At 40.6% G+C, this 26,403-nt stretch overlaps 1 protein-coding gene across 6 annotated transcripts in view; it reads right to left on the reverse strand.

Annotated features, from left to right (window-relative positions):
- Positions 1 to 1,133: 1,133 nt before the first annotated feature.
- The window catches only part of GIT2 (GIT ArfGAP 2), a 50,869-nt gene continuing 25,599 nt past the window's right edge, over positions 1,134 to 26,403 (reverse strand). For 4 of the 6 annotated variants that reach the window (XM_084649357.1, XM_084649354.1, XM_084649353.1 and 1 more), the window contains exons 14-20: positions 25,184 to 25,333; positions 21,113 to 21,361; positions 19,290 to 19,379; positions 14,584 to 14,666; positions 14,262 to 14,450; positions 6,484 to 6,547; positions 1,134 to 5,665 (exon numbers count right to left, since the gene is read on the reverse strand). In XM_084649357.1, the coding sequence (XP_084505483.1) occupies positions 5,453 to 5,665; positions 6,484 to 6,547; positions 14,262 to 14,450; positions 14,584 to 14,666; positions 19,290 to 19,379; positions 21,113 to 21,361; positions 25,184 to 25,333 (1,038 nt within the window). In that variant the 3' untranslated portion in view covers positions 1,134 to 5,452. The remainder of the gene's footprint in view (positions 5,666 to 6,483; positions 6,548 to 14,261; positions 14,451 to 14,583; positions 14,667 to 19,289; positions 19,380 to 21,112; positions 21,362 to 25,183; positions 25,334 to 26,403) is intronic. The other 2 variants (XM_084649355.1, XM_084649358.1) reach the window with 2 other exon arrangements.

Consider the following 26,403-nt stretch of genomic DNA (forward strand, 5'->3'; position numbering starts at 1 on the left):
CAAATAAATTGGTTAGTCTCCAAGGTGCCACAAGTCCTCCTGTGCTTTTTGCGAATACAGACTAACACGGCTGCTACTCTGAAATAAGTTCAAAAGTAAATCATGAGTTGAAGAAATTTCCATACGTAAATCATCACAGGTGGTGAGTGCATAGGCAACTTAATCTCATGGACCAATTATTCTAACTGATATGAGATACAATTCAAGATCAGCACTAAACACAATTATGTGAATGAAGTCAGACTTGGTCTAAGGCCAGGTCTACAAGAGAAAAGGTTTGATGGAATAGATCCAGTGGCAAATCCTTCTAATGGAGGTGCAGTTAACACCAAAGAAGTGCTTTGGCCTATATAGCTCACACCAGGTCCCCACATGAAATAAGCCATACTACCAAATGTACTTTGCCAGTATAAAATGTCACCAAAAATTAACACCCCTAAGTAACATCACTGTACCACAAAGTTTCTAGAGTACACCCAGCCTTATAAAATACAGAACAAAACTTAGATGTAGTTCAACTGAGCACCATTAATTTCACAGTGCCCCATCCTTCATTTGCTGTCAGCCCCCTTCCAATGGTCAGTGGTGGCTTTTAGTTTTACATTATGCAGGATTTCCTTCATTGCCTGCCAGTGACACTCCTGAAGGGGCAAGGATGGGTTACTACAGCATGATAAAAAATTTGACCATTTGATAGAGGTAGAATGAGGGAGTAAGAAGAGAAGGAGCTGAATTTATTGACAGTTTTCAATCCTTTATAATTTAAATGGCTGAACACTTTTTGAGGATATTAATGCTCTACAGTTAGGGAACCAGGCAGAGGTAAGTAAGTTGGTATAACTTGTGCCCCTTTGCTACCACATCCTCATCTGTAACAGCAGTTGAGACAGACACTGGCATATAGTTTGTATCTCTTCTGGATTTGGCCTACTGATGATATACCTATGCCAGAAGATAAACAGGAAAACTAGGAGGACCAAGGATAAAGAACAAAACTATGGTTAATTCATCTAATTTTTAAATATGCACCACTTCTCAGTGTATTAGTTACACAGATATGAACTCACTTTGCACTGTTTATAGTACCATCTTGTATGTACTTTGTATTTGGCCTGTATATCCCAAAGGCAAAGCACTTTAAAAGCCTGTTTATTGCATAAGTAGCAGGCAAATAATCCCAAACAATTTTATAACACTTAAGGGTTGTACAGTAATTGTATGTAATACAGTAAACATTAAAGGCTAAATCATGAGTACAAAATGGACAGAAATACAAGTTCATAAAAAGGCATTTTCACTTTCCTGTGCAGCATTTTCTTAGAGAAAGGATTACATTTCTGTAAGACCAAGAGGGGAAAAACGTACAAGTTATTTGAAAGTGGGGTTCCAGCCACAGGAAAAAACCCACATCTTTTTGCACCTAAACTACTCCAGGTATTTTAATAGCTCCTGCCCTGCAGCCATTCAGAGCATGTCTACACGGCAATGTAAGACCAGGGTTGGCAGAACTCAAGTTAGTAGACTCTGGGTTCGTTAACCTAGGGCTTGAGGATGTGTCTACACTGCAATAAAACACCCACACTGGCCATTGTCAGCTCTGCAGGGCCACAAACATTGCAGTGTAGATATCCAGGCTTGAGCTGAAGCCCAGGCTCTGGGACTCTGCCCTGTGAGCCTGAGTCAGCTGATACAGGCCAGCTGGAGATGGTTTCATCACAGTGTAGACATACCCTGAGCATCTACACTTATCTGTAACCACAGGTTAGGAATGGTTGAATGCTGGGTCCCAACAGGGGGCTCTAGCACCTACGCCGCATAATGCGGTTCAGAGTCCTAGCACCCTCCAAAACGTGGTGACTCTAGCCCTTTGTTCATGATGCAGTGTGGGGAAACTTGACCATCCACCAAACTTGACTGTCCAGAGGAAAATGAAAGTCAGCCCATGGGATACTTTTGGCAGACTCCAGAGCCCAAGTCCAGTATGGTGGAACCTACTCTGCAAAGCAATAGGGCTTGAATGCTGGATCCTGGCTTGCCTCCACCCCCCCGGGGTTCTGGAACCCTTGGCTAGCGCAATTTGTGTATAGACACGCATGGGGTTAGGCTTGAGTCTGAGCTCAAACCCTTGGCGTACAGTGCAGCGTAGACATATCCACACAGTCCAAAGCGTAATGCTAAACAAGCTTTGGGCCCCATTTATGACTTTGGCAAACACCAACAATGGGTGGAGTAGATTAATACATTGAGCTAACCAGGGTTTGGTTGGAGTGGAGTCAGCTTTTGCTCCAAGTGCCATTTCCATAAAGTGCACCTCTGTCCTATGGGCTTCTTGAAAGAAAGTACCATAATAAGAATACTGCAGATATCACACCAGATGTATAACTGCTTAGTGCAATAACTTGCTACTATGACTAAGTAAGTAAGTAGAACAGAACTATTTAGACAAGGTGCAGTTTACCAACAGGACCATAAAACTTATGTTAGACATTTAAAAAAACTCTAGATACATAATGTGAAGTGGGTGACATTTTAGCCACACTTGTACAGCTCTTCATGCCAGAGTCTAATTGAATCGGGTACTTGCAAAACCTGCCATCAACAAAGGAAAGATGTACAGTTATTCATCTGAAGGGACTTTCCCAGTTTTGGCACTGAGCAAGCTTTTTAAAAAAGTTGATATCCTTAAATAAAATTTTAGGAAACATGAGAATACTCTGCTTCCCACACAGGATATGTAAAAACCATGTGTAGTGATGTCCTGATGGATACCTAGCAAATAGCATGCTTCATGTTCCTACTGTGCTGGTTCAAAGAAGTTCTTAAGTGGAGTTATTCTATTTCATACAATGCATTACGAATGGTTGAATTTTGGTAATAGGTTTAAAAAATACTTCTCTACAATTCAAATTACAGCCTTGTCTAAATGCATTTCCAGATGCTTAGAGACAGTGCTAGATACGGGAGAGGGGACAGGATAAATTATTTATGAATCAGACTGCAACAGGATTATCCCCTACCTACTTGCTTTTAACCCCAAAATTGTACAATATTTTAAAAAAGGCAGTTAATTACAACATCAGCATCCAACAAATATTATGGCACTTATTCTGTGTTTATATATACATACAAACACACAATTTTAAAAGGAAGAAACCTCTGAGGGTTTAATTTTTGTTTGTTAACCTAAAACAGAGCAAATTTTTATCACCAAAAAACCAACCTAAAGAATCATGATTTAGCAAACTAAACACTGCAGATTCTGCTTACGGAACAGTAGACAGCCTCCTACAATTGAGTGTTTCTGAATCAAACATTTATGTGAAAAATAAATTTTGCATTTATATATTCAGACAGAACACTATATGTGGAGTCTCAACCAGTTTTCCTGTAATCTCACCCTTGAACAGTAACACGAGTAGACTAACATGGCAAACTGCATGCGTGTGGTCCTATGGTTTTTGGGGCCTCCAGAGGAAACTATGAATTGTATGAGTATTTTATAAGAAGGGAAGGTGGTTAGCCTGGTGGAAAACCCATGCCTTCAGAGTTCAAACTTCCTCATGTTTTTATATGTATATAAATATGTATAACATCCAGGGTTTATAATCCAGTCATTATGTGATGGTTTAGCATCACTGGGAAATAGCTACGTTAAGTGTTGTTATAGTTAGAAAAAATAAGAACTACAACATATCTGCTCCCTCTTTGCATTCAGAGTCTTCTCACTTCGACAACAAAAATAATTCAGCTACTTCCTTTTAGCTCAACAGCATCTGCACAGCTACAGGGAATCACAAAACATGACCGTCAATGAAGTTCCCACTGCAAGACCAAATTCTGCCCTCCGTGGTTTAACTCACTGCAGATATTACTACAGTACAGGTGTCATTGAGCGCCTCTGAATCTTCATTACTGATTACGTACGAATCTGAACAGCTGACATTCAGCTCTCCGGGGCAGATTGTAGGACTGGTGGGTAGACAGGAAAAACATCTTTTTATATAGGAACTGAACAAATTGTTTGTAGCCAGACTGGAATCTCTGAATCTCATTTTTATAGGTTCACTTTCAAGTAGAACAGTGCTTGAAGGGATCATCAAAACAAGTCACTTCGTAGGCATGAGTTAATGTTTTTCAAAGAGCTTGACTTAGGCGTTTAAGTCCACATTTTCAAAGGTGACCGGCACTTAGGACCCAAGTCTCACTGACTTTCAGTAAGACTCTGGCTCTTTAAGTACCCGTGTCACCTTTGAAAATGAGAATTCCGGTGCTTTTGAAAATGTTACCCATGATCTTTAAAGAAAAAGGTACTGGAACTTGGCTAGGGAATACATTAAAGTGGTTGGTTAGCACATGGTGGGTTGTGTATTGAAGGTGACCCTTAAGAAGGTGTCAGTCTGTATATAGTTTGTAGTTTTTGGAAGCTTTGCGTGAGAGGTACTATATAAAAAGTGTATTTTCACATTCCACTACAGTGAGGTATAGATATGATGTACCGTGTCAGGCATGGCTTCTTTTGAACTGGCCCTCTTATCTTCCATTCCAAAGAAATCACAGAACTCTTTAGTGAAACTGCATCTAAAAAGATATTAAACAACAATACTGCTGCAAACAAGACTTAAAGCCTTAAAAAGAGGACACTAAAATGGGAATAAATGCTGTGGGAAACTTCAGAAGGGGTTTTTTAGAGAAAGGAAAATGATGGGTTTTAACCACTAATGCCTTTCTAAAGTAACATCCAATGTATAGACTAGTGGCATAGTGACAACTAAAAGAAACTAAATCTCATGCTTCCTTCCAAAATAGATAAAAAGTGACAAAAACATTTAATAGGTTTGGATGCCCACAACTACTACAGTTTCAGCAGACTAAGGACTTGTTATTGCACAACAGTTGATATGGAACAGAAAATATAAACTTTGTATTCAATTCTCAGGAAGACTATATAAAACTTCATTCTACTGACTGTTCAACAGTTACACTCCTGGAGCCTTCACAGTCCACTGTCTTGCTGAGAGTGAGTTTGTTATTGAAGGGGATTCACCATGCAGAGCAGTTCAAGGATGTACAGACCAAAGGCTAGATTCTGCCCTTTGATATGCGCATTTGACTTCAATGAGAGTTTTGTGCGCGTGTGCAATATCCGAAAGCAGAATACAGCTCCAAGGAATCGCCTAGAAGAACCTCTGATACAATGTTGGTATGTGATATTGGATCAACAGCTGTTTGCAACATACTATATTCTGTAATTAAACTGGCAACACAGGCACAAAAATAAGGCAGTGGGTTAAATTAATCTTTGAAAGTTCTGTTAGAAAACATGCAAAAATAATACTGAGTTTAAAAAAAGTTTAACTTGCCCCCTTAGTTTTCTTGTAAAAATTTGAAAAGTTGTGTGTCTAAATTTAAACTCCAATCTCTAAAAAACCAAGACTAAAAAACACGACAGGACTCAGTTGTTGTTCTCTTTGGTTGTGATGGTAACCAGTTGTTTAGCAGCCTTGGCAATGTCATACGCACACTGAATAACTTGCTGAGTGACCAGCTGGATGTCCGTGGTAGGGCAGGTCTCTAGGGGCAGGGTTTTTTTGCATTCAGACTGGAGTCTGTAGGCACTCGATGTCAGCAGCCGCAGCGACGTCCTTACCAGCTCAGATTTGGGTTTCTAGGAAGGGAAAAGCAAACAAAGCTCGAGCTGGCTAGCATGGGTTACACACAATGGTTTTAGGATGACTTTGAATCAGTGAGATTTAGAGATCTGTTTGCAAATGCTATAAGACTGTAGCCAAGTGGCCCAGGCTCAGTAGTTTTTCCCTGATCCAAGGCCAGGAAAGGAAGGGCTTGCAGGGCACCTCGTGGCAAGGCGAGACACTGGGCAGAAGCAGACCTTTTTGAATTCATTGAGACCCACACATAGATAATTATTTGCTCCCAGGAAGCTGCCTATAAAAAAAGGCCTGAGAAGTGTTCTAAAGACGGCTACATCCATGCGAGTCACAAGATAACAGGTCAGGCAAAGTTCTGGTCCAGCTCCATCGCTATTCAAGCAAGATGTAAGCATCCTTCTGGGAACTGTGGGCATTTACACATCTCAACCAACCTGAGTCCTGGTGTACCAACTAACCCTACCCACTTGGCATGGTGACAAATACAAAGGTGCGAAGTCTGACAAAGATCCTCATCTTGATGAAAGTGTTCCTCCCTCCTATCTGTCTTTTGCTTTTTGTTCATTGCAAAAAATCTAAACCCAGGGAGGAACCACTGTAAAATAAAAAGGAGCAAAACCTTAGGAATTTTAAATTTCCTTATTGATTTTCTTAACCAAATCAACACAAAAACCCTCCATGTCCAATCAGAAATATTTCATTCATTGCACCAACTTCCCTTAAAGGTTCTTCTGTCACAAAGCCTCAAGATGAGTGAGACTGAAAGCAGAATACACTTGAGAAACATTGCCATTGCTGAAGAAATAAAGTGACTCACTTTTGGGAACAAGGCTGCCATTTCTGTTACTGCCACATGTATTCTTTCCGAGCACGGTATATAACTGCAAGAAGATTCAAAAGATTATTCAAAAGCAGCAAAAACATTGAATTTTATTGAAGTTCAATTAGTTAGTGACTATTTCTCCAAAAGCAAACCAGTTAACAGAACAGCACATTATCTTCCAACATTGACTTAGCACAGCCTCCAAACACAAACTGTAGCAGAGTCTGCAACACACAAGTCTGATGAAGCTTCCCATTGAAACATTCATTAGTAAATTATGTACAAATCTGTGTTTCAACCACACTGTACTACAAACAACTTCAGGAAAAGCAAGAACTTCACAGCTGATGTAAGACTCTTTGCATTAGCTAAATCAAAATTTTAAACTATTCTTGGATTAACACAGTTTGTGGGGGAAGGAGTAATGGGTTGCCCACACTATCCTGTATCCAGCACGGTCAGATACTAATATCCTGATCTGTACTCAAGTATGGAAATACATGCTTACAAATGTGAAAAGGGCACATTAGTGTATATGACTGACATTTCCTAAAGTCATGATTTGTACATTCAAATTTTAGAGTTTGGCTCAGCATTCCCACAGAAGTGGCACAACATGTTCCAAAGGGGTTTATCTGCCTGTTCAAAATGTAACATGTCAGAGATTTTTAAAAATTTATATACACATGTATGTGTGTGTGTGTGTAAATGGCCAGAAGACAATTGCAGGCACAAAATAAAAAATTCCAGATTCTGCAGTTTAAAGGGTATTTTAACTGGAGACATCAGGATTGCACAAGAGTAACTAAGATCCCAGAGGAACTCTCAGATCCCAGGCTGAGTGTGCAGGGCTGACAAAAAACAAACACAAAACACATCCTTGTGCATGTAGATGGTCATCAGATTTAATCCGCTATCATTTTAAGAATGGAATTTTCTGTACAAGCCCCAAGGTACTATGAAATGAAACCTTAGTAAAAGATTTAAGTAAGTAAGCTGCCAAGTCAAAGATCTATGCAGACTTAGATATATACTAACCTTGGAAGTGGAGCTGAAAAATCTTTAAAAAAAACAAACAAAAAAAAATTTAAATGTTTAAGTTTTACACAAATATTATTTTGTCAACAATCTGGGATGATCAAAATTAGAAATGAGACCTATTAGGTCACCTTGTCTATATCTGGTAGCCAGTGCAGACTGCTTTCTTACAAATGATCTGTGGTTACATATATGAAGTTCGGAGTTTCTCCAAGAAAAGGTTTGCTATTTATCTTTACATCACATCTGCATAAAGCTATTTTCAAACAAACACTCAGTAGCAGTATCTAAGGTGTATGACCGCCACGGACATTTTCAGCAGTAATCTCCCAACTGAGCTTCGAAACACACACAATAAAGATTGATCAAAAGCTCAAAGTGAGAGTGCACAGTATATTGCAGTGTTGCTGTAGCCATGTGGGTCCTAGGATGTTAGAAAGACAAGGTGGGTGAGCCAATATTTTTTATTGGACCAACTTCATCCACCTGGTCTCTCTAATATCCTGGGACTGACACGGCTACAACGCTGCATATAATATGTTGTGAGAGACCATTCCAGGTGGAGTGGCCTGTTAACACCTCTGCAGTCGTAGGACAAAAAAGGCGGGTAGTGGGTTACTGATTGTTGTAATAAGCCATAAATCCAGTGTATTTATTAAGACCATGATTTTCAGTGTCTAGCAAAGTTATGAATTTAAGTTCCCAGGCTCCTCTTTTGAAGAGGATGCGCAGGTTTCCTTTGAAGATGAGGACTGAGAGGTCAGATATGGAGAGATCGTTTTGTGAAAAAAGTGTTCGCCCGTGGGTGCTGTGGGGTGTGTGTGTCTGATTTTCTGTGAGAGTTCATTTGAGGGGGTCATGATTGTCTGGTTCACCCACATATTTGTTATTGGGGCATTGGATGAGGTACACCACATGTTGTGATCAGCACGTGTAGGACCTATGAACCTTGAAAGGTGTGTTGTTGGGGGTACTGAATGGTCTCCTATAATATGTGTGAACTACTTATGCTAAACAATCTGTTACACCTTGCATTTAAGGTGTGACCCTGAGTACCTTTCTCAGACCTGAAGAAAAGCTCAAAAGCGTCTCTTTTACCAACAGAAGTTGGTCCTATAAAAAGACATTACTTCCCCCACCTTGTCTCTCTAGTGCACTGTATAGCCAATCTCATGTCACTCGTCAGGGCTTCTCAGGGTCAAAGGTTAACACTTGTAGCATTCTTTAGCTTGCTGTGAAGACACAGGCCCAGGAAACAATTCACTTTAGAGAACATTTATTTCCATACTTGACAGTCCATTGTGAACATTAGGCTGTCAATGCAATATTGTTTGATGTTAAATTTTCCCCATTCTTCATTGCATAAATCAAAGATTACCAATTTAAAGAGAAGCTGTTATGTAACTCCTAAATCTTATTGAGGATGCACCCCTCACTTTTTTGGTGAAGTGTAACTACAAGACTGTAAAACTTCATCTAAGGCGAACTGAAAAAAAATGAAGAATGTCTGGTGAATGTAGACCCGGTGAACATGTACTACACAAAACCACCAAGAGACAGCAACTAGTAAAATACATAGATTTCATCATAGTTAATGTTTACTTCTCGACTGCATAGTTTAGGCTAAAAACTTTCAATTATTCTGTTAAACAGAACTATTACAAAGTGATAACTAATAATCCAAAAGTAGATTTTAAGAATCCTTACAGATTCTACATTAGACCCTGAAAAATATTTAAAAATTAGAATTAAAATTGATCTCTGTTCAAAAGAGAAGCTTCTGGTCAATAATTTTAAAGTTACCTGAAGCCTGTAAGAAGTTTAGCCTTCTGTCAAAAGTCTACTTTTAAAACCTATACTTTCCAAATATTCCATTTAAGCTAATAATCTGCAGGATAGAATAGTTAAAACTATAAACTAGTATTTTTAAAATTAGTTTATCAGGCAGTACCATTCAAAAGAAGAATATTTTTCTTTAGCATAATCTCTCAATTCTAGATCTAAAAAGCACTTTCAGACTGAAATCACAATCATTTTATTCAATTAACTTGCAATACTGAACATGCAAAAAACACGTAAATTACAGATACACTAAAAAGGAAACAACACACTTAGGGGTCATTTGAGTTATGCAGGAAAGTGGCTATAAAAGGGGGACATCTTGACTGTGTGTGTGTTGCATTCCCATGAGCTCTTCCAAATAAAATGAGACTTCCCACCATCACTAGCTTTTTACCAAAAGTGCACGGTAGCAATCCCTGCTCTGCTAGAGAGGAGAGGAGGGCTGATAACCCGTTTACTCTCCATGAGCCACACTGAATAGTAGAGGAAACCTACAGAAAACAAGACAAAAATGTGCCGTTTAAACCTCCACTGATTTCCAGGGAATAGCAAGAGGCCCCAGTAATTACGGAATGTAAGAGTGTTTTAGAGATGCAATAAGTTTGGGCATAGTTCTGGGCCATCTGGGTTTGTTGCATCAAAGTTTTCGACGTATATTTGAGGAAAGCCTCAACTGATGTAAGATAAGCAGTTGAAACTCTAAGTACTTTATTAGTACTATTATTTGTATCACACTAGCATCTAGCAACCCCTGGACCCCCTTGTACAAAATGTGCAGACAAAATGATACTTCTCACTAGATGATTTAAAAAAAAACAAAAAAAAACACAGACTAAAATCTGGGTAGACACGAGAGGTCATAGTGGGACTGAATTGGCTTCTTAAATCTACACAGATTTTAGGGAATTGTCACACATTTTGAAAAAATTCTTATTGCAGAGAATTTCTGAAGACTTCCTGTAACCCTTCCTCTCACTTTGATATTGATAATTGGCCAAAATCGTGTTTAGGATTAAACCTTGGGGAAAGGTCACAACCCATAAACACTGGATTTTAAACAGGTTTTGTATCTCAGATGCAGTAGGCATTAAAGATCAGAACAGTATTTTGGTCAGGTTTTGAAGTTTTAGGTTGCCATTACATAAACTTATTAAAACCTAAAATTTAGTTTTGATGATAATTTATCCAAGCTAGAAACTAGGCTCTAGTATTACCATAAACAGACTTATTATTAGACTAAAAGAATAAATGTTGTGTGTTCTGGGTCATGCAAATAATGCTATTTCTGCAGTAACAGTGCATGGACACTGCAACAACAAATTATGTCATCAATGATCAGATGCAGATTATTTTGATAGACAATGACCAGAATGGAGACAAAAGCTAGGGCTGTCAGAGGGAAACCTCAAGCCTCTGTTAGCTGAACCACTAGGCCCTGATCTTGCTCCCAGTGAAGTCAACAGTAAAAGTTTCACGGACATAGGATTAGCCCAGAAACTCTTAGTACTTATTACCTATAAGTTTTCCTCTCATTTAAAGCCTTTCATGCATAACCTCTAACCACCCCGGTGTTGAACGTGCATGAGCGGGGAAAGGCAGCAGAGAAAAAGAGAAAGGACACTGTGCCTGGAAGGCAGGGACAGAGGCCAGAGTACCAGGAGGTAGGATCAGGCTGCAGGGGAGCTCTCTCAGCCCACGGAACCAATGTACTGAAACAGCCGAGGCTATGTCTGAGCTTAAGCATGCTTGCACGCTCTAATGGTCTGTTTAGACAGATGAGTACAGGAAAAGGAACAAAAGAGAATGAGAAAATGGAAGGAGTTTCATTAGGATGATGAAAGAACAATTAACATTCATGTTCAGATTATCCATGTGGCAAGTCATTTTTATTTACAATATTCCCAACAAAAGTTTGGAAGCCATCTCATTATAGTTCTCAGAAGCTCAATTATGCGACAAATGTATTTGCAATGTGACTTCTCTGAATAGCCTTATTCATATCAGAATTAAGTTGAATAGATTTGTTCCATTATTTTCCCATATTGCTTTCCCCCTGCTATGTGATGCATTGAGCAGTAGCACATCTGAGGCAAAGCCATGCAATGCAATACAATATTGCATTTTTGTTCATGGCTAAGAGCTTTGGAGGGTCATGTTCACCTAAGAATGATAACCAACATACTCCATTTGTGGCATAGAAGAAACACTGCTTTAATAACCAAACAACTTGTTCCTTACTCTGATCTCTTAAAGCCTTTCCCTCAATATCTTTCTTCTATAACAAAGAAGGGAGAGAAGATGTCTTTTTGCAAGGCTAATCATTATTTCTTTCAAAAGATTGCTCTGTTTATTTTTCTTATTTGCATTTATGAATTTAAGTTGTTTTATTTACAGAGCTAGAGATACATGTCCCTTGTGTAAAAAAAACGCTCCCTTAACTTGAGGCACCAGAAAACATGAGGAAGGATTAAAAGTATTCTTTACTAAGTAGCTTTACCTAATTTAGCAGGGGAAAAACATGTCCTGGGTTCTTTATTCTAGATGATTTTGGTGTGTTTCGACTATTGTTACTGGTAAAATATACAAATAACCAATATTCTTATTTAAAAAAATTTTTTTTTTTTTACTGCATCTCCCCTTTGTAAAAATCCTGGGAGCAAAAAAGAAGAGTGGTTTATGGAAGGGATTAAGTCTGAATTTTGACTCAAGTGAGCTGAGTCAGAAAATGCACTCCGACTTCCTCACCCAGGATCACAAAGGAAACACGTGCATCTCCCTCCTAGCCAAAGCAAAGTGCAAACCAAGTAAATAAAGTATGGAAGAAGCAGAAGTGGCCCCCAGAACGCAACCGTTGCCTATTTTTCTCAGTCGTGGAGGTAAAGAACTCAGAAATTAAATTATATGAGCTGCAAGATTTAACAAAGGTAGTTAGCTGGTTTCACGGGTAACGTGTTGTGTAGTCCTTCAGCGCTGAGGCTGTGACTGCCGTTCTAATATGAGAATTGCCACAGGAAAAGAGAAATTTATTTGGAGCCTAGGACCACTCAGGGCTAACATGGAATGCACTAACATGTGCTATGATATACCTGCCATTATATGCCTATAAAAAACTACCTAGGAGAACCACCTGCTCTTTGTGCACTACGAAGAATCATTACCAACAACTCATGGAGATCTGGCAGAGTTAATGGTCAGGTCAGACTGCATGGGGGGAAGCTCAGGCCGAGTACTAACTTGTTCAGATAAATAAGCCGCTTTGATTTTTAGCGCTGGCAAACTTGAGAGAAGCGTATCTAGTTCTTGGCTCTACTCTAACAGTTAAGCCGTTAGCAAAAGCTGTTCTGATCTATTGCTGTAAAAAACAGACGATACAAGGCTATTGCTAGGGCCCTACCAAATTCACGGTCCATTTTGGTCAATTTCACGGTTTTAAAATTAGTCAATTTCACATTTTCAGATGTTTACATCTGAAATTTCAGGGTGTTGTAGCCTGGGGGCGGTCCCGACCCAAAAGAGGGTTGTGGAAGTAGGTGTCACAAAGCAGTTGTGTTTGTCGGGGGGGGGGGGGGGGGAAGGGGGGCGGGGGGTCGTGGGATTGCCACCCTCACTTCTGTACTGCCTTCAGAGTTGGATTCTGAAGGCAGCACAGCCATGGAACTTTCTCCAGCTAGAGGAGGTACCCGGAGGTGGGTTAAACCTCCTGCCACACCCAAGCAGCCACACAGGGGAAGAGGAAATCCTGTCCCTCCCCAGCCCGGCCAGGACTAGCAGTTAGGAGCCCCCGATAGGGGTGCTTTCAGCAACACAGGGGAGATCAGACCCACCTCCGGGAACCTCCTCTGGCTGCAGGAAGCCCTGAAGGCAGCGCAGCCACAGAGCTTCCTGCAGCCCAGGGAGGTACCTGGAAGTGGGGCTGATCTACCCCAAGAAGTGGCCATGCAGGGGAAGAGGAAGTCCCATCCCTCCCCAGCCTGGCAGTCTAACAGCTAGAGCACAGTACATGGTAGGAGCCCTCATCTGGGGCACCCACAGCCCTGCTCCTCACCCCGTCCAATAGGTAGATTTCATGGAAGAGATCTGATTTCATGGTCCATGATGTGTTTTTCCTAGTCGTGAATTTGGTAGGGCCCTAACTATTACAGAGAACATAGCAATTATGTACACAAACAAAACTATCTGCAGTTTAAGGGCCAAATCCTTCCTGACTGCAGTTGTTTCACAGAGATTACACTCAGTTACTGCTGAACGTTCCCTTCTAGGTGCCCTGATCTATAACTCCTGTGTAGTTTGAGGATCCATGGGTAAATCCCACTTGTCCCTGGGCCTCTGCAGGGGTCCCTGGGCCTCTGCAGGGGTCCCTGGGCCTCTGCAGGGGTCCCTGGGCCTCTGCAGGGGTCCCTGGGCCTCTGCAGGGGTCCCTGGGCCTCTGCAGGGGTCCCTGGGCCTCTGCAGGGGTCCCTGGGCCTCTGCAGGGGTCCCTGGGCCTCTGCAGGGGTCCCTGGGCCTCTGCAGGGGTCCCTGGGCCTCTGCAGGGGTCCCTGGGCCTCTGCTTTCTTGGCAACAGGATTTGCAATGGAGCCATCTCCCAGCACTTCCCCTGGCTTGTACTGCTTCTTACTGAGTGGGATGCGGGCAGACTGGGAGTAGACACTGCTCCAAACAGCAGCTACTCCCATGGATATCTGCCAAGTCCCGAGGAAGCGTTCCATAGAGAGAAGCTGTTCCATGTCCTTTTGCCCACAGCCCCAACAACATCTGCTGCTCCCCGCAGCCAAGGGAACACATGACCATACATGATTCATTTACATGAAATTAAAGTTCCTATGCTTGGAAGCATTTTACTATGTTTTTTAATCTTGGAAATTCCAGAGCACTTAGACTCCCCTTCTTACCTGTCATGCTTATTCTCTTGTGCCGCTCGCAGCAGCTCCTGGATATTTTTAGTGATCTGTTCAGTTTTTCGAATAACATCTTCTGTACTGGGCAAAGTGGAACTTGGGGTTGCATCTGTATCCGAGTTCTCGGGGATAGCCCCTTCCCCCTGCCAAATGACACTTCTCTGCCTTCCTTTCCTACCTGGCCTGGGGAAAAAAGGAAGAATGTTGAAGTGGTCACTGTACTACAGAGCAGTTTCTATTAGCACTTAACTAGAGCTTTATTCCTTCAGACAATATACAGACACAAACATTAGCTCATTCATGTAATAAGACATACCCCGTCTCATCCAGCTCCAAACTGGGGGTGGGGTTATCATAGTCACTTTCAGGCATGCTATTCTGTTTCTCTAATTTCGATGCCTACAAAGAATAAAGAAATGTTTAAGGATAGAACCTTAAAAAAAGAAAGAGTCAAGAACTTTGCCAGGGAACTATTCCCTGTATAAACTAGTTACTTCTCTTTGCACAAGACTTCATTTAGGTCCTACATTACTTTACAAGCTCAACCTGTCATGGCCATTAGTGTCTGTTCTGTGCTACGTTATACTCACTCACACATTTTAGGTTAAGATCTTATGGGCTGAGATTTTGTTAATTTCTCTCACTGACAGCTGCCATGTATGCTTACGTCACTTTATGCAGCAGCAATGCTGAAAGGAGTTAAATACTGTAGGTTATTCCTCCTTTTCACCTAAAAGAAATAAAGTTACTTGCCTGGCTAGTTATTCCTTCTTTAGTAAGTAGTTTCTTCATGAAGTACATTAAGTATTTTATTTTTAAAATACATTTTGTACCTTAACATATCAGGGAATGTTCTTCCCCAACCATTACAAGCTGTTCAGCTTTATAGAGCAGGGGTTCTGCTTCTTTAACATCATAACCCAACATTCAGCCACTTGCCACTGATGATCTTCCTGCCCCCAAGAAAATTTTGCCTCTGTTCCCAGGATATTCAAAAGGGACACCACACAACGATCTTGGGATCACTTCTGGAGTCTGACAACCACCCAGTTTCAAATGACTGAGCAAATGTGCTTTTGCAGAAGCCTCGAGTTGGAAAATGGAATTAGCTCAACTCCCAGACAACCACAAGTCTTACGTCTTCCAATGCAACATATGACCACTTTATGGGCAAGAGGGGGACATCACCTATTATTGAATTGCCTCTAACCTTCCTCAATATGAGGCACTTAGCACACTTTTTCCTGAGCAGAGGGACCATAATAACTGAGTTTACTTGTATTCTTATGACTTGGGATTTGTATCCCTTGAGATGCCACCATATGGTCCTCTAAACTCAGGAAGTTTCTTTCATTAGATTCCATGTAATCTTTCAGGTAACAAGTTATTCTACCACTTCTGTGAGCTCCTGGTATAATTTATACCCAGGGAATATACATCCCAATGATTTTTGTTCTGAATACCTCACTACCACACCAATCCCAGGAATTCATATCCATGGGAAGTTTGCAACTTGGGAATAATTCCATGGGACTGAAAAACATAACGCAAAAGCAAGAAAGGAAAGTATACTCTGGAGCTCTCTCCCTCCTTCCTCAAACAGCAGCCCTGGATTACTACTTATTCTTGTCTTCTGGGCCTGACACCAAAGAACAGCAAAGATGCAGCAACTTACCAACTACAACTCCCCTCAGTGGTGCCCAGACCAGGGCATTCTACATTAGTACACATTTTTCTAGAAGACAGACAGACAATTATACCCTTCCCACTTATAAACATGCTACATTAATGTCACTCTGAAGTTTGGTCTTTTACTGCACAGTGCAGATCCTGGCACTGAAGTAAAATCCAATCCCAACAATGCTATGGGATTTCCTCATTCGCAGTCACATTAACCTCCCACTGATCTTTATTAGAAAAACAGAGTGAAGATCAAGGAAATCTCCAGAAATGGATATTAAAGGAAGGCTCAAATCAGCATACTTAACATGCACTGTCCATTATAACAGGCATAAATTAGGCTAAGCCTGATGGACAACCCTTTCTATTATTCTTATTTAGAGAGGTACCTCCATGTGCCAGGTGCTTTCCAATCACTGAAGGACAGTCCCTGCTCTGAACAACTCAAACTATCCAATTTACAGCTACCTTGCATAGAAAGAAACCTAAATTGTGGTGTTCTTTTGATTACATCTAGTAAGGGAACAAGAGAAGATAGAATCTGAAAACAATACTAGGCATACTCTGACAATATAAAGCTGTATATAATAGCATTTGTATGGCATTTATTTATTTATCAGATGGTACACAGATAGAAACTGTTTGCTAAATGGCAAAGCTGAATACTCTGGTCACAAACAAAAACAGCCAGTTAAAAAACCAGGACTTAGCCTTACTACTGGAATTAGATATGTGTAAAGTAGGATTAACTCCCCACACAACAAATCTGAGAAAGTTTTTAGTTCCAGTGATAAATCAACTGTACCCAAATTGGCAATTCACAGTTTACTGTGAAAGAAAACAGTCACTTAACGATTTGTCATCTGCTACTATTCCATGTAAATCAAGTATTTTTCAGATTGGGCAGAAGTCGCCATATCACTTGTAGTCAGAATTAACTTATCTTCTGAGGTTTTAAACAGGGACTTTCATGCTGAAGAAAACAAATATCTGGCTAAAAAATAAGCATCTGAAAGGCAAATGAACCCTCAAAACGTTGATATACAAAGCTCTATTCCTCATAATTCAACTGTTAAATAAAAGCTTGACTTGAGACACTACATAGCTGCCAAAGAACCAGACTGATACAGTGTCAGCTACAGGGTTGTGATTTCACTGCGGCATCAGACACATGGAACAATTGAGCTAAAAAGGGAGAGAAGGTCTTTTGTAAAGCAAGATATCTGCAAAAATAGGCTTGGTTTAAAAAGTCATCTATGAATGCTTTTCTCCTTTAGTTTGCTCCTGTGAAAGTCCTGCTTTAATAATGAAAAGTAGAGCTTAAATCAATAACACACAATACTACAAAATGGGTTCTGTCAAAACTACCCATAAATATATTTGTATAAAACAACATAAAAGTATAGGAAGAATACAAATGTATTAAGGAGTATATAGCGATGATAGTTACATCTATTAAAGACACTTAATAACTGCGGATCCAAGCTGCAGATGAGAAATGCAAATCACTCACTATGATGACCCAAGGGTGATTCAGCTATCATACACTTATGCAAACGTTTCTTGCTCAAAGAGTGTGTAAAAGATATCTGTTTTAAAATAACTTATTCTGAAATATGCTGAATAAACATGTATAGCAAGAATCTATTTGTTAAAAGCACAGTTCTTTTACAATGGTTACCTTGTAGTTGGGGCTGGTTCAGATGGCATTATTCTGCAATTTTTTGGATACATAGAAATATTTCTAAGATCCCACACAAAATGTAAAGTGTATAAAAAAGAAATCAGGCATGACCAGTCTACTGTATCAGATTGTTCAATTAGCCAGCCATCCCTAACCTTGCAATTTTGTAGTGCGGACACTTCATTCTGTGCTTCTATTAACGGTCCTCATATTGGGTTGGATTTAAGACTGCAGTGGAAAAGTATATAACAAGGATGAGAATATAGCAGGGGTTCTCAAACTTCACTGCACCGCAATCTCCTTCTGACAACAAAAATTACTGCAGGACCCCAGGAGAGGGGGACTGGAACCCGCCCAAGCCCCACCATCCCAGGTGGGGAGGTAAAGCCAAAGCCTCACTGCCCCAGGCTGGGGGGCCAAAGCCGAAGCCCAAGGGCTTCAACCTCAGACTGGGATTGGTAACCTTAACCCCGCTGCCCAGGGCTGAAACCCTCGGGCTTGGGTTTTGGCCCTGGGCCCCAGCAAGTCTAAGCCAGCCCTGGTGACCCCATTAAAATGGGGTTGCGACCCAATTTGGGATTCCAACCCATAGTTTGAGAACCGCATACTTATCTGTTTCACATTTCAATGTTTTCATAAAAAGGTATATAATCACAGAATCACAGGGCTGGAAGGGACCTCGAGAGGTCATCTACTCCAGTCTCCTGCACTCCTGGCAGGACTATTATCTAGACCATAATGCCTCAGTGAACCCTGCAGTTCTGTAGTTCGGAACTAAAACTATTCATCTATGAGTCAGAAACAATGCAAATAGAAGTATCTTTGGGATACCATAGACTTTTATAGAGCAGTTAAAAATCCCATAATGCAATGGCTTTTTTTTTTTTTTTTTTTTTTTGAAGTCAGTGTTGTGCTTTTGTAAGGACCTAGCAACCAACGTTTGCTGATTCTCAGACAGCAGCAATGTAAGCTTCCTCTACATGGTGCCATGAAGGTTCTTTGAACCCTGAACTAAAAGGAGCATTGCTAGGAATGAGTTCAGTCTCCAGGCCCATTCGAGCCTTCACTTCTTTCAGTACCATCAGTAAAAGGGCTAAGCAATGTTAAATGAAGTGGTGGGTGATATGGATGCTTGTCTGATATAACTGGACAAAGAGCTCACTCATTTCAAACAGTCTACCGAACAGCTGTCAAAAAGTAACATCTCTGCCCATCAGTACCACCCTGGACTGGATGCAAAGTGGTGACCCCTAGAGATAATGGGCTCCATAGCTTTTACTAACCCTTTGAGCATACCTGTGTCCCATGCAATGCATTTTAGTCAGCAGAAAAAGTACATACTGATATTTCATGAGCCAGTAAGTGCTTGCTAAATTACTTTTCTTCAGCAACCAGCTCATTTTCAACAGCATATTGTGGGATAAGTGATCTGGAGCATGGTGTTAAATCCTACAGGTATTTTAGTTGGTGTGAAGTTAGACAAGAGTGAAGCAAGGCGTGTCCATAGTAAGTGCCAAAAGAAAGTGAAAGTGATGAAGTGCTGCTTCATGCAGGGATGAAGGCCAGTTAGCAGATAGAGGGGAAAGGACAGAGGCACAAGGCTTCGAGGGAGATGGCCACCTCCTCCAGGTAACAGACCAATTCAGAAGGTACTTAACCCTTCGTGTGCTTTCATCCCTTGACCAGGAAAGCGTGGAGGGGAAGGAAGGCAGAGATGAAGAGGAGGTCACAAACGCACTCCTCCCGATCTAAAAAAAAAAAAAAAAAAAGGGGGGGGGGGAAGGGGAGAGAAAAACACTCGGGAAAACAAAATAAAGAACCCACAAATACTCTGAAAATAACTTTTAAACATATGTACATTTTAAAAATTGGATAGTCAAAGAGAAGACATGGTCAGAATGACTGAGAAAACTGACTGAGCTAGACTGGACTTGTAACTCTGGCAAAACGCATTTGACTTCTTTAAGCTAATTCTGGTATCCGTATTAAAAGATGTTGAATTCCAAAGTGAACAAATACATTCACCAAAATTCTGTTTCTGCAAAGGCGTTCATTTAACTAATATATGCCACTTAGGTTTGAGTAGAAAGGTTTTATTAAAGGAAAAAAGTATGTTTCTGTAACCAAGTTTCACAAGGAAGAAAGTAATGCTTCAGAACTGTTAGTTCTAAACCAACAAGACATTAACAAATGAGAAGTTTCAGGAACCTATGAAGCTTTCTTACACTTTGAATAAATTGCTATGTACAGAAGAGTTCTGTCATTTCTTGCTGCAGGAACTGCCTTTATACTGAAATCTTTCACAGCAAGTCAACATAATCTACGGTGATATAGCTTTTATCATCTAGTCTGAATTTCTAATAAGCACTTTATTATTTCCAGCAGTTTGAGAAGTCCCATACTTGTTAATCAGACCGAAAAACATTCAAGCTCTTAGCATTAATGTCGGATGGTTCAGCATCATCTGCCAAAATGGCACTCTTGTAAAATAGTTTAGACATTCATGACTGCTGCTTGCACCAAGCATTTTGTTTTATATGCACATGGCACTTTTTTCAAGCCAGGAAAGAAATTTCAACTTTCAAACAATTAAGCAGTCTCTTTCAAATGCATTTAATGTATGCAATTGAGAGGAGAATACAAGATAGTGCTGTCCCAGAGACAACATATTGATAACCCTTAAAATCCTGATTCATGTCAGCAAAAAAAAAAAGAAAAATACTGCCACACATTTCCCCCTGCCTCTGGCAATTTAAAAAAAGATATGATGAAGAATGAACTCAAATGTTGGTGTATTTTTTGTTGTCAGTCTAGAATGCAAACTCCTTAGGGAAGAATCAGCGTCCATGCTGACCACACTATTGGAACTTTAATAATTTAGGAAAATACTAATCAGGATGGACTTGGCCACCTGAAAAACTAGGCTGTGAACACTAGAGAGTTAAAAAACCAAACAAAATAAGAGACTATAATGAAAGGTAGTATTGCAGAGAGATCCATGAAAGTAAACTCTCTTCAGTGCTTCGATGTAGCATTTCTACTCATGAGCAATCTTCAGCAAAGTTCAATCCTACTGTTTTTAAAAGGCTTGCAAGTTCCATGTATAAGCACATACCTGTATGCCCCAAGATCAGAGATCCACAAACTACACCTATCTTGTTGAATACTGGGTTTTTCTCTCCTACTTTTGAAAAACTCATGCATGGATATACTGGCAAATATATTGTGGCTAAGGAAATAGCTGAGCAGAAGCCAAAAGCTTCAATTTACATATCTGAGAATTGTTACACCTTTTATTCTTCAAACCATTGAGCTCCTGCAGACATGTTAATACAGCAAACAGTGATAATTCTTACTGTTTTACTTTACCAGGAAGCAGGCAGTCTAGAGATTTTGGTAAATAATCAAGTAAACAAGAAGAGTTGCAATAGAAAAAGCTGAACATACAAAGAAGAGCAGAAGCATTAGCAGTTTTACTTACATGTGGAGGGAAAGGCTGCAGTCTTGTTATGCTCTCTTCTGGATATGTGACTTCTCCCATTGGGAGGTAGGGTTTCTGACCCGATCCAGTCTCATACATAGACATAGGTCTGCTACCTCGTGTAGATGGTCGCCGCTTTAAAGAAGAATGATTGTTGGGGTCTGCGTATTCAGAACCAGTTTGGACCTGATATATATTGGTTGTGGCCTGTCTTCTGAGGTTCGTATTTTCACTCTGTAGTGTTTGAAGCTGAAAGAAATGTTTAGCAGTGGGACTTTGTTTTTCTACAGCAAGCAAACTGAGTACACAAATACAGCTTGTCACCTTAAAAAAAAATCCAACCAGCTGTTGCTGGATTTATTATTATTAAATGGAATTTTCTCTTAAAATCTACTTCATTTGCTCAGACAAAAAATATTTTACTGCAGGTGTGGTAGATTTATAAGTGTCAGTTTCAACTTACTATTATTTTAGTTGGGATGCAAGTCAAATTGGATCTTACATTTGGCTGTTGCAGTTAAAAGCGTAAGATCCATTTCCAGGTTAGATGTACTTTTACATAAATTTTTCATTACCACGAAGGCTGTTTGAACAACAGAAAAATAAATTCTTTTCAAGCAAAGCACTCTAGTTCAGCAAACAGTTACTACAGTAACTTAAAAATGACTTAAATAAAGCCTCTGAATATGCAACTGCTAAAATTATAGCACAGATACAGCACAAAGAAAACCAGAGCTTGCTTTGCAAAGCAAGAAGACAGTGAAGTTAAGATTACGCAAACAGGATATCAGCTACTGCTTTCTAAAATGCCAATGGGATTATTAAAATCTGTGGGTGGGGAAAACGTGCAACAATTTAAATTCTGTTGTAGAAGAAAATCTCTCAGAATAAGTTTGCTATATTAACACATCATGAAGAAAACTGCAAATATTTAAATATTATGTACCTCTTCTCAAACAATATATGGAGCATACGGTTTCAGACAGCTGATGGCCGTTCATTAGGAATCGCAAGTAAATACTGAATATTGTATTTTGTTTTGCATCATGTGAACCTTTAAGAAAATCAGTCTGTGATGTAAAATTGTAGTCGGCCTGACGCCGTCCAGAACCCGTAAGTGAAGATTCCAACTAGCATCCTAAAGCATTTTGAATATTACCTTTCCCTGCTCGGTGCAGTCTGTCATACCGTGTATTGTGTGTTAAGATTTAAGGATCAGTAAAGAGCAATGTTACTCCTTAAAAGTTTGACATTTTAATACAATCAAGCAGGAGATTGTGCAGCATGGACCTTTTCCCTTTATTTTCCACCACCTATTTTATAAACCGGGTGTGGTCTAATTTCAGCTGTCTGCTGTTGTTCATCTATTGTCATATCAGATCAATTCACCACCACTGTCGAAATTCTTCATCACGGTCAAGGTTTAAGTTCACAAACAAGTGCCCATGTGTCAGAAAGTCATCTTTTTTTGTAAGATCACCCTTTTACTCGATTTAGGGGGAACCCATCCATAAGTGACATAATTAAAGAGGAGGCAGAGCCTCTATTGAAGTGCTATCTTTTTCAAATAACTGAAGTGTGAGAAATCAGATACATATCATGCTACTAGACAACTATATGAGACAGACAATTTTTAATCTTCAATATTGAAATTTAACCTATGCCTAAAAAATCAAATAAACCTATGCCAATTAAGAGACCAAGGGCCATATGCTCAAATGAGATCTGGCTCCTTTGCTCTTCTCAGGTGCTGCAAAGTATTTAGATTCTGACCACAACTGGCCAGCAGAAGACTCCCTTGGCAGACAGCAACTTCTTATTGGCCTACAGCTACTGTAGCTAGGTACTATGCCATCTATCCCCCTTCCCCTCAGAGCAGAGGGTAAGGTGGAAGAATCATGTCAGGGATGGTGTCCCTAGCCTCTGTTGGCCAGACACTGGGAATGGGTGACAGGGGATGGATCACATTTGATTACCTGTTCTGTTCATTCCCTCTGGGGCACCTGGCACTGGCCACTGTTGGAAGACAGGACACTTGGCTAGATGGACCTTTGGTCTGACCCAGTATGGCCGTTCTTATGAGCTTTGTTATGCCTAGCCGTTGTTGGTGTAAGTCACTAAGCCAATGACAAATCAGAGCAGCCCCATAGCTGTTCTAAACATCACTGGATCTGGGGCCAGTGCAAACTGATCCTCAGCATGAGGGAGCTATGACTGGCTCTCTGATGTACCCTATGCCCCGCATCTGCTGCGCAGGAAAATCTGGCCCTGTCTCCTCCCATTATGCTGTATCAGTGTACTAAAATCCTAGTGTACAATGGCTACCCCACTCGGACAGCAAAAGCTTTTTCTAAGATTAGGTTCCTTAAAGCATAAATTTATCTCTAAACCAAAAATTAATTCAAATGATGCAGACAACTGCTTAATCAAGATACCTGCAAAAGTAGCAAAGAAGTCCCATAAGATGTCTTAGGTTCCTCTATAAATTTTGGGTTCCAACAGAGATCTTAAAAGGCAAAAACAGGTAACTGTACATACAACTGCCCTCTTTGTGTGCTCAGATGTGTTTTGCATCTGCTGTTATCTGCTTTGAGAGAGAGAGCAACTTGGACAGTAACACTTGAAACCATGTCCAACTGCTCAGTTTATCAGGTTAGGGATAAAGAAGAAGATATTCTCAAATCATGAATTAGACTGGTATTAAATCCTAATAGCTCAGAGGCCGACAAACATTCCAGGCTCTTGAAAGCAGCAGCACTGTAGAGTGGCATCGTGCCAGGACACTAGAGAAAACAGGTAGTACAATCTTCCTAGTCCTCGTTGACATAACTCTTGAGCTACCTTAGGAAAGCTGACATCTCCAGTACTGTAGCTTGACAGCAGCTCTGGGCTGGTTTTCTCTAATTATAGAATACTGCAGTTACAATTATGTGCCATTCCACAGCTGCACAACTTCAAAGGGGGACTGGTTTTATGTCAATTAATGGAATCTCTTCCCAACAAAGTAGACAGGACAGCATGGCAGACAGCCAGAATAAGGAACAGGCAGTGCAGATCACCAAAAAAAACAAAAACAGAAAAAGGTAATACTGAGAATAAGCAATTAGTTATAGGTTTTGATAAGGAATCCACATGTACGTTGACCCATTGAAAAAGTATACAACTAATCCTGTATGCTTTGGGCACTAGATCTTACCTCACCTATTTGAATGTTGGCTGACTAGTTAAATTCTAGAATCTTAGTGACTTTCTAGTATCAATACCTGATCTCCTGCAGATAAAGGAAGTTTATGCACCAAGAGATCTAGTGGGTCTTTTCCATTTTCAGTTTCAGCAATTCTATTTTCTTTACCTGCAATGAACTTTTGCACCTTAGCTTCCAGTCATATTGTTTGGTGGTGATCATCCCATAAAGCGGCCTATGTTTTCTTAAAACCTAGCAGATATCTTAGCATACATGTATACCAACATTATAGCTAGTTGTATGAAGACAACTAATACGCAAGCATGTGATGTACTATATTTGTTACTGGCCTGTTGGGACACAGTGACCTTGTCTACAATAGGATTTGAAGGTCTGGTAGCCTGGCTTTAACTTGTCATATGTATACTTTTAACATATGCTAAACTGGTCTTGCCTGCAACAGAGACTTTTAAAATGTGTATAAGCATTAGACCTTATTATTGGATTAAATAACGGACCTAACAGAAAGCAGAAGGTGCACTTTATGCCCATCTGCTATCAGCTGTTTCCAAAGCCTCAAACAATTGCTCATTTTGAAACAAGACAATGGAATGAGTTTTTTTTAAAACAATGCTTTGGAAATAAGGAAAACAATCAATTAGGTTGAACTAAACAGTTCCCAATAACACCTTCCATGAAAGGTGAAACATTAAAGAGTTTGCTCTGCATGGATACATTCATTTTTGTTACATCAATTCCAAAATAGTTCTAATTTGTCAAAATATTTTGACTGGTCTTCACACATGGTCCCTTATTTTATATTTATATAAAAATTAACCCAATTAGCTACAGGATTTTAATTTTGCTTATGTTACTATATTTGTTACCTTTTTCTGCATGGTTCTCAGTTCATCACTCAGGTTGATGTTCACCTTCAATAACTGCTGTATCTTTACCTCAGAAGCCACCAAAGCATTCTTAACTTGCATATATTCTTGTGCTGTCACTGGTCCATTGGACAAGTCTGAATCCAGGCTCTTTAAATAAAAGATTAGATAAAATACTTACCACACCTCTAAGACAGACAATATACTGCAGAGGTGGGCAAACAATGGCCAGCGGGACCATCCTACCCAGCCCCTGAGCTCCTGGCCCAGGAGGCTAGCCCCTGGCCCCTCCCCCGCAGCCATGCCACTGCTGGGCAGCAGGGCTGCAAGCTCCTTCCGCTCCGAGCAGCATAGTAAGGGGGTGGCGGCGGCGCGCAGCGATACCACGGTTGCGTAGGGGGTCCTGGGGGGCAGTCAGGGGACAGGGAGCGGTTGGGGTGGGGTGGGGAGTCCCGGGGGGCAGTCAGGGGACAGTTGGATGGGGCGGAGGTTCTGGGGCCGGGGAACGGGGTGGGGGGGGGAGGGGAGGAGTGGTGTTTGGATAGGGTGTGAGTGTCCCGGGGAGCCTGTCGGGGGTGGGAGTGTGGATAGGTTGGGGCAGTCAGGGGACAGGGGACGTTGGATAGGGGGTGGGATCCGGAGTGGGGTGGGGGAATAGGGGGCAGAGGCCAGGCTGTTTGGTGGGCACAGCCTTCCCTACCGGCCCTCCATACAGTTTTGTACCCCGATGTGGCCCTCGGGCCAAAGAGTTTGCCCACCCCGATCTACTGTAAACAAGCAAAACTGCACTGATTTTAACAGATTTCCAAAACTGACTTCACATGAGTCACCAAGGAAAGGAACAACCACCACCACCACCTAACAGCACACTTTATACAACTAAAGCTATGGACCATCTCAGAAGAAACCTGGTCTCAATTAATTCTTAGCTCATTTACATGAAGTAATATTAGCCTTGGGATTTCAAACAAGAAAAGGATGGTGTTTAATACAGATTTTGATAAGTATGCATGGACTAGTATTTGATATTCTGGCTCTTATTAGTCACATTAGTTTATGGGTTAAAGCAGGTGAGGAAGCCAAGATTCTTACGTTCTATTCCCCGTTCTCTGTCTTATTGCATTATTTTCAGGAATTATTTAATGTCTCTGCATTAGTTTATCCATCTGTACTTGCTATCTCATTGATATGTAGGTGCAATTTAATGTAAAATATTTTGA

The sequence above is a fragment of the Lepidochelys olivacea genome (assembly GCF_965140295.1).
Source record: "Lepidochelys olivacea isolate rLepOli2 genome assembly, chromosome: 15".
NCBI lineage: Eukaryota > Metazoa > Chordata > Testudines > Cheloniidae > Lepidochelys > Lepidochelys olivacea.